This window comes from Callorhinchus milii, unplaced genomic scaffold (assembly GCF_018977255.1).
Source record: "Callorhinchus milii isolate IMCB2004 unplaced genomic scaffold, IMCB_Cmil_1.0 Scaffold19, whole genome shotgun sequence".
NCBI lineage: Eukaryota > Metazoa > Chordata > Chondrichthyes > Chimaeriformes > Callorhinchidae > Callorhinchus > Callorhinchus milii.
In genome coordinates this window covers 2,005,303-2,013,751 of record NW_024704760.1, presented here as the reverse complement: position 1 = coordinate 2,013,751, position 8,449 = coordinate 2,005,303, and the positions used below count along the sequence as shown (strand labels likewise).

General features: G+C 50.3%; 1 protein-coding gene across 1 annotated transcript in view; it reads left to right on the top strand.

Annotated features, from left to right (window-relative positions):
- Window positions 1-2,254: 2,254 nt before the first annotated feature.
- LOC103182462 (AMP deaminase 2) overlaps window positions 2,255-8,449 on the top strand; it is a 32,049-nt gene continuing 25,854 nt past the window's right edge. The window contains exon 1 of the mRNA XM_042342051.1: window positions 2,255-2,500. Coding sequence (XP_042197985.1) covers window positions 2,485-2,500 — 16 coding nt within the window. The 5' untranslated portion in view covers window positions 2,255-2,484. The remainder of the gene's footprint in view (window positions 2,501-8,449) is intronic.

Below are 8,449 nucleotides of genomic sequence, written 5' to 3'. Positions count from 1 at the left end.
ATTTTAAATTTAAACAATATAATGGTCAGATGTCCTGAATGTGTGGCCGCCTCCAACTGCTCCAATATGATGTGGTATATACAGGATGTGGATTCTGGTCAAGTTTTGCCCTAAGGGAGAATGAGGCATTTGAGGGTATTTTGCTGACATTTTAATTAGAGGGAAGTGAGTGAGTAAGTGAGTGAGTGAGTGATTGCCTTTGGTTGCCTGTGGAGTTGCTCTGGTGAAATTGACCTGTATGTGTGTGTGTGTGTGTGTCAGTGTCAGTGTCAGAGGGAGTGTGTGTGTGTGTGTGTGTGTCAGTGTCAGGCTGTGTGTGTGTGTGTGTCAGTGTCAGTGTCAGGCTGTGTGTGTGTGTGTGTGTCAGTGTCAGGCTGTGTGTGTGTGTGTGTGTGTCAGTGTCAGAGGGAGTGTGTGTGTGAGTGTCAGTGTCAGGCTGTGTGTGTGTGTGTGTCAGTGTCAGTGTCAGGCTGTGTCAGTGTCAGTGTCAGAGGGAGTGTGTGTGTCAGTGTCAGGCTGTGTGTGTGTGTGAGTGTGTCAGTGTCAGTGTCAGAGGGAGTGTGTGTGTGTGTGTGTGTGTGTGTGTCAGTGCTGTGTGTGTGTGTGTGTCAGTGCTGTGTGTGTGTGTGTGTGTGTGTCAGTGCTGTGTGTGTGTGTGTGTCAGTGCTGTGTGTGTGTGTGTGTGTGTGTCAGTGTCAGTGTCAGAGGGAGTGTGTGTGTGAGTGTCAGTGTCAGGCTGTGTGTGTGTGTGTGTCAGTGTCAGGCTGTGTGTGTGTGTGTGTGTGTGTCAGTGTCAGAGGGAGTGTGTGTGTGAGTGTCAGTGTCAGGCTGTGTGTGTGTGTGTGTGAGTGTCAGTGTCAGGCTGTGTCAGTGTCAGTGTCAGTGTCAGAGGGAGTGTGTGTGTCAGTGTCAGGCTGTGTGTGTGTGTGTGTGTCAGTGTCAGTGTCAGGCTGTGTGTGTGTGTGTGTGAGTGTCAGTGTCAGGCTGTGTGTGTGTGTGTGTGTCAGTGTCAGTGTCAGGCTGTGTGTGTGTGTGTGTGTCAGTGTCAGTGTCAGGCTGTGTGTGTGTGTGTGTCAGTGTCAGTGTCAGGCTGTGTCAGTGTCAGTGTCAGAGGGAGTGTGTGTGTGTGTGTGTGTGTGTGTCAGTGTCAGAGGGAGTGTGTGTGTGTGTGTGTCAGTGTCAGTGTCAGGCTGTGTGTGTGTGTGTGTGTGTCAGTGTCAGTGTCAGGCTGTGTGTGTGTGTGTGTGTGTCAGTGTCAGGCTGTGTGTGTGTGTGTGTGTCAGTGTCAGGCTGTGTCAGTGTCAGTGTCAGAGGGAGTGTGTGTGTCAGTGTCAGGCTGTGTGTGTGTGTGTGTGTGTGAGTGTTACAGGCTGTGTGTGTGTGTGTGTGTGTGTGTGTCAGTGTCAGGCTGTGTGTGTGTGTGTGTGTGTCAGTGTCAGGCTGTGTCAGTGTCAGTGTCAGAGGGAGTGTGTGTGTGTGTGTGTGTGTGTGTGTGTCAGTGTCAGAGGGAGTGTGTGTGTGAGTGTGAGTCGGTGTTGGGGTGAATTTGTGTGTTTTTCTGGTTGATTTCTGTTGTGCATTACGTCAGGGAGGGGTTGGGGCTGTGAAACAGCGGAAGGGAAGTGACTGCTGTGGAAGCTTTAATACAGATGAGGATTACATCGAGTTATACTGCATCTCTCTCTCTCTCTGCAGCTCTGTAGCTCTCTGTATCTCTGTAGCTCTCTATCTCTCTATAGCTCTGTATCTCTCTGTATCTCTGTAGTTCTGTATTTCTCTGTATCTCTGTGTATTTCTCTGTATTTCTCTGTAGCTCTGTATTTCTCTGTATCTCTGTGTATTTCTCTGTATTTCTCTGTAGCACTGTATCTCTGTGTATTTCTCTGTAGCTCTGTATTTCTCTGTATCTCTGTGTATTTCTCTGTATCTCTCTGTGGCTCTCTGTATCTCTCTGTATTTTCTTTGTATCTCTGTACCTCTGTGTATTTTCTCTGTAGCTCTGAGTCTCTCTGAGTCTCCCCTCTCCTCCCCCCACCAGAGAGTCTGTCTCTCTTCTCTCTCTTCTCTCTTCTCTCTCTCTCTGTGCACTTCAATTTTACCTTCTCTCAGTTGTGGATGGTTTCCTGCAGCTTTCTGCTATCTCCTTTCCCACCTTCCCTCCTTCTTCCCTTCCCACCCAAGCTTTTTTACACCCCCCCCCCCCCCCCACCCCCCACCCACCCCCCACTTTTTTAAAAAAAAATTGTCACCTCTATAAAAAAAGTGTGAGTTGAAAATCTCTTCTTTTTCACAAAGAGAGAAAGAAAAAGGGAATCGAGGCGACTTGCATTGCTTATTTTAATTTTATTTCTTTTTTCCCCCCCATCCTCCTCACACTCACTCACTCACCCACTCACTCACATATTCCTCTTCTCTATCACCTCTTTGCCAACTTGTCACCCAATACCTTCGTTGCTCTTATTTGTTTGCAATTTGGAAGAAACGATGGATCTGTCCAAAGGTCAGTGAAAGATTTGTATTATATATATATATATATGTCAATATATTCTCTCTCTCTCTCTCTCCCCTGAATGTCCCTTTTCCTTCTGTTTCATAGTTCTTTAGCAAAACTTTAACAGCAATAATATTTTTCTGAGCAAAAGACCGGAATATTTTTTTTGTGTGTTGAAGGAGGTGCAAAGACCTCTGTATTTTTTTTTCTATCCAGTTATGGATTCCCCATCTTTTCGCAGTTTTTAAGATGTGTGCAAAATTTCTGGCACAAATCCGTCACTGTGGCCCAGAGCAGTGAAAGTCAGGTAGTTTTGTACAGGTTATTTTTTAAAAAAAAATTATATATATATATATGTATTTGTTTTTTTCTTGGAAAGAAAAGTCGTTCAGAACGTTTCTGAAATTGTGTCTTGCGCTGTTGTTTCTTGTCGGGCTGAACACTTGATGACTTATTTGGTTGTGAGAGGTGTCTTGTGTGGGTGTGAGTGGTGGGTGTGTGTGGGTGTGGGTGTGTGTTGAGTGTGTGTGTGTGGGTGTGAGTGTTGAGTGTGTGGGTGTGTGTGGTGGGTGTGAGTGTTGAGTGTGTGTGTGAGTGTTGAGTGTGTGTGTGTGTGGTGGGTGTGAGTGTTGAGTGTGAGTGTGTGTGGTGGGTGTGAGTGTTGAGTGTGTGTGTGTGGTGGGTGTGAGTGTTGAGTGTGTGGGTGGGTGTGAGTGTGTGTGTGTGGTGGGTGTGAGTGTTGAGTGTGGGTGTGTGTGGTGGTGTGAGTGTGAGTGTTGAGTGTGAGTGTGTGTGGTGGTGTGTGTGAGTGTTGAGTGTGAGTGTGTGTGGTGGTGTGTGTGAGTGTGAGTGTGAGTGTGTGTGGTGGTGTGAGTGTTGAGTGTGAGTGTGTGGTGGGTATGAGTGTTGAGTGTGAGTGTGTGTGGTGGGTATGAGTGTTGAGTGTGGGTGTGTGTGGTGGGTATGAGTGTTGAGTGTGGGTGTGTGGTGGGTGTGAGTGTTGAGTGTGAGTGTGTGTGGTGGGTGTGAGTGTTGAGTGTGAGTGTGTGTGGTGGGTGTGAGTGTTGAGTGTGGGTGTGTGTGGTGGGTGTGAGTGTTGAATGTGAGTGTGTGTGGTGTGTGTGTGTTGAGTGTGAGTGTGTGTGGTGGGTGTGAGTGTTGAATGTGAGTGTGTGTGGTGTGTGTGTGTTGAGTGTGAGTGTGTGTGGTGGTGTGTGTGAGTGTTGAGTGTGAGTGTTATTCCTCTCTCACACACTCCCTCTCTCCTCTCTCTCTGTCCCTCTCTCTATATATATATATATATCCATCTATTCCTCTCTCACACACTCCGTCTCTCTGTCCCCAATTTGCTTAAACGTTCATTTCGCGGAGTTTTCTTTCGAATCGTTTTTTTTTCTCTCTCTCCAGAATGTTTATCCCACATCCCCCCTCCCCCCCCACCCCACACCTCTCCCTCCCCCCCCACACCCCACACCTCTCCCCTCCCCCCCCCACCCCACCTCTCCCCCCCCCCCCACCCCACCCCACACTCTCCCCCCCACCCCCCCTCACTCTCCCCCCCACACCCCCCACACCTCTCCCCCCCACCCCCCTCACCTCTCCCCCCACACCCCCACACCTCTCCCCCACCCCCCTCACCCTCCCCCCACACCCCCCCACACCTCTCCCCCCACCCCCCCTCACCTCTCCCCCACCCCCTCACTTCTCCCCCCACCCCCCCACCCTCTCCCCCCACCCCCCTCACCTCTCCCCCCACCACCCCCCCCCACCCCCCTCACCTCTCCCCCCACCCCCCCTCACCTCTCCCCCCACACCCCTCACCTCTCCCCCCACACCCCCCACCCCTCTCCTCCCCACACCCCCCCACACCTCTCCCCCCCCACACCCCACCTCTCCCCCCCACAACCCCACACCCCACACCTCCCCCCCCCCCCCCACACACACACCCTTATTTCGGTTTGTATTTTAGGAGATGTGAATGTGGTTTTTTTTTTGAAAAAATACGTATTATTTTCTGATTTTTTTTCTCTCTTCAATCAATCGGTTTATGCGGCTTTTCCGGTACAAGGACGGTGTCTGTGCTCAAATGTTTATTGCTGCCCCGGTGTGGGTGTGTTTGTTGTCTGTTGTATATGATAATATAATATGTAATATAATAATATGACATTAATGTTATAATGTTACGCGGCGTCATAAGGCGCCCGTTGTTGTCGCGCCCCTAAATAATATAATATAATCATAATCTTTGCATTCGTTGTAGCGCCTCATCGCGACTTCGAGCCGTCTCCAAGCGCTTCGCGGTATACGCCGTAAAGTGTAGTGACTGTGCATTTGCGGGCAGCACTCCCAATTGCGCGCAGCAGCGTCCCGCAAACAGCCGTGGGTTGACTGACCAAATTATTATTTTTAATATATACATATATATATACACACGCTGTGTGTCTATTGTATATTATATAATAATGTCTGTTATAGAGAGAGAGAGAGAGAGAGAGTGTTTAAAGGTGGTGTTTGATGGTATTCTATTGTAGATTCAGAGAGGCCGTGAGGGGCTGAAACAAATCGAGGATTAAAGGCAGTGGAGGAGGTCACTCCTCCTCGTGTTATTCTCCTTTTGTTCGTGTTGATTTGTTATTGCCGTACTCTGTCGCAGGCGGAGAGTAGCACAGCTGCTGTGTGACACAGCTGCGCTGTCCAACTGAGTGCGAGGAACCACCGCCGTGATATTATCGATGAATAATCAATATTTTCAAATTTTCAAGGCTGCGGTGGGTAGATATTTTGTTAGGTCAGGATGTTTGGAGTTGAGGTATGGATCAGCCGTGATCTAACAGGATGGCGGAACGGGCTCGAGGGACTGAACGGCCTCCTCCTGTTCCTGTGTGACTAAGTGTGCCGTGGGGCAGGGGAGTCGAGTCGAGATAACTGAGATGGAATAAAGAGCTTTGGGAACCGTAACGGCCTTCTCTGGCCTGAACAGTACATGTAATTCACTTGCATTCGCTGCGATGCGTTATCACGTCACGGAGACCTCTCAAAGCGCTTCGCGGGATCTTACCGTGAAGGGCGCTGATCGTGTATTTCGCGGGCAAGCGCGGCAGCTAATTTGTGGGGGGGGGTGTGGAGATTGTCAGCCAATACACCAAGGGAAAAACTTCCTTCCGTGGGATCTTTAACGTCCGCCCGAACAGGGTACAGACGGGACCTCGGTTTCAACGTCGAAAGGACATTCAGTCGAATATCCTGGACCGTTTCTGGTGATTCTCCGGGTGATCTTTGTCGTCATCCCAGCTCCCCGCGAGCGGTTCAGTTGCTACCGCTCCTGAGGCCAGGGAGAGACGACCGAGACCTGAATCTTAAGTAGAGATGACGCGCTGCAAACACAAAGAGACGCTCCCGTCAATTATGCATTGCTAACGATGCACTAAATCGTTAACCCGTCAGCCTTGTGTTATGCTAACAAACTATTAATAGAAACTGTGAAGTGGGTGCCTGATCCTCGACATTGTCTGCAATATAACCCTATGTTTTTGTCAGCCGCCCACTCGAAAGCCGCCCGTGCTGTCAGGAGCCTTGCAGGCGATGGCGGATTTGTTTCTCCGGCCTGCGCGGAGCGAGAATAACCGTCGATAAGGGCGACTATTGGTTTCATTTAACAACAATCCCCCCCACCACGGGAAAAAATCCACGACTGTTTGTGGGGACGCCGCCGTGCGCAATTGGCTGCCGCGTTTCGCCCGCAAAGTCCACAGTCGCTCCGCTTTACAATATATTTCGTGCCGCTCCGAAACGGAGGCCTCTGTGGAGGAAGGAAACTCGCCCAACGTGTCGCCCTTTCGACGCCAGATCCTCTCGCTCGCGAGGCGAGCGGTCTAACCCCCGAGCTACAGGAACCCCTACAGTACTCAGCCGCGTCCGCCTCCGCACCCTTCTCCGCTAATGCGTTAGCGATATCTAATCGTTCCTCCGGCAGAAAGCCTTTCGTCGCCCAATCTCATATTTTTGTGTGTGTGTGTGTGTGTGCGCGCTGCGTGTGTAATCTGGTCCTCTCAGCAACCACTCGGCAACCATAGTGCCGTCTGCCTTCCGACCCGCGTCAAGGCATCGCACCGCACCTCGGGGGCTCCGTCTCCGGTCCCTCCTCCTAATCGCGGTGCCATTCAGTCACTAACGAACTCGAGAGACAGAGCGTTTGTACACAGACACTCGCTGCAACCTGATAGCGCACAGAGCAAATAACTTGGACAACAATTCTCCCTCCACCGCACCCCCCGCCTCCCGCTCTCCTACCTCCCACCCCCCCCCCCCCACCCCACGACGCTCACAGTAACAACCGGTCATCCACTCACTCACTCACTCAATCACTCACTCGCTCACTCACTCACTCACTCACTCACGACTGTCTGTGTGACCTTTGCAAACTTTACGGACCAATCCCGTGAAGCACTTTGAGACGTTTTACCCGACGTGAAAAAGAGGCCGTATACCAAGTGCCAGGATTATTATTATTCTTTATTACCACAAAGATGTTTTTCCGCCTACGTACGTACGTTTCAGGGCTGGCCCTCTCGTTTCCGCCTCGTGAACCTCAACAGCCAGCAAGCGGTTGATGGCAGTCGAGGATTTGCAGGCGGGTTGGGATCAGGATGGGGTGGAGGGCCGGGGAGGGTGGGCGTAGGAGGAGGGTCTTGAGACGGACCTTGAAGGAGGCGAGCGAGGGGAACGAGGCGAAGTGACTGCGGAATGGAGTTCCACGCGTAATTATTGACCGGGTGCCTCTCGGGCAGGATTCCTTCGGTCGTCCAATGGCCCGGAATATGAATGCACAAGCCATTCATTGTTGTAAGAACCTAAATACAGCAGAAATTCGGCGTGGAAGTCACAAGTTTCAGTACAGAACGATTAGTTAAATTCCGTTGACCTGTAAATGTCCTCCTCTGTGGCGGTGGATTGGGGGGGGGGTGGAGATCAGAAATAATCTGGGGGGGTAATAATCCCTTCAAAAGAAAAGTATTAATAATAATAATAATAATGCTGTCACTCAATCCACGGCTGTTTTGGGAGCCGTCGCTGTGCGCAATTGGCGGCCGCGTATCGCCCGCAGTCTGTGGCAGTCGACTGACTTTACAGTACGTCCTGCAAACCGCTTTGAGACGTCTCGGTGACGCGATCAGGCGCCGTGTCAAATGCAAGGATTATTATTACTTTAATAGGACACTGCAGCAGCAGAGAGAGAAAAACAATGAACACATACAGTTCAGAGGGACTGCTTCAATATCGCTTCAATAGGCTGTGCAATATGCCCGATGGTTGGTTGGCTGTGATGTGTGTGTGTGTGTGTGTGTGTGTTTGTGGGGGTGATAGGGGGAATTGTCCAGGTCTGTCTGTGTGTGTGAGGTTCTTATGTGTGTGTGTGTGTATGAGTCTGTCTGTGTGTATATATAGACTGTAATGTGTGTGTCTGTGTGTGTGTGTGTGTCTGTCTGTGTATGAGTCTGTCTGTCTGTGTGTGTGTGTGTGTCTGTCTGTCTGTGTGTGTATATAGACTGTAATGTGTGTGTGTGTGTGCTGTGTATGAGTCTGTCTGTGTGTGTGTGTGTCTGTGTCTGTGTGTGTGTGCTGTGTATGAGTCTGTCTGTGTGTGTGTGTGTGTGTGTGCTGTGTATGAGTCTGTCTGTGTGTGTGTGTGTGTGCTGTGTATGAGTCTGTGTGTGTGTGTGTGTGTGTGTGTGCTGTGTATGAGTCTGTCTGTGTGTGTGTGTGTCTGTGTCTGTGTGTGTGTGTGTTGGGTATGAGTCTGTCTGTGTGTGTGTGTGTATGTGTGTGTGTGTGTGTGCTGTGTATGAGTCTGTCTGTCTGTGTGTGTATATAGACTGTGATGTGTGTGTGTACTGACAGCCTCGGGTGTGTGACAGTGTGTGATGCTTACACACTTGTCAAAAGCAGCTGTGAGACTGG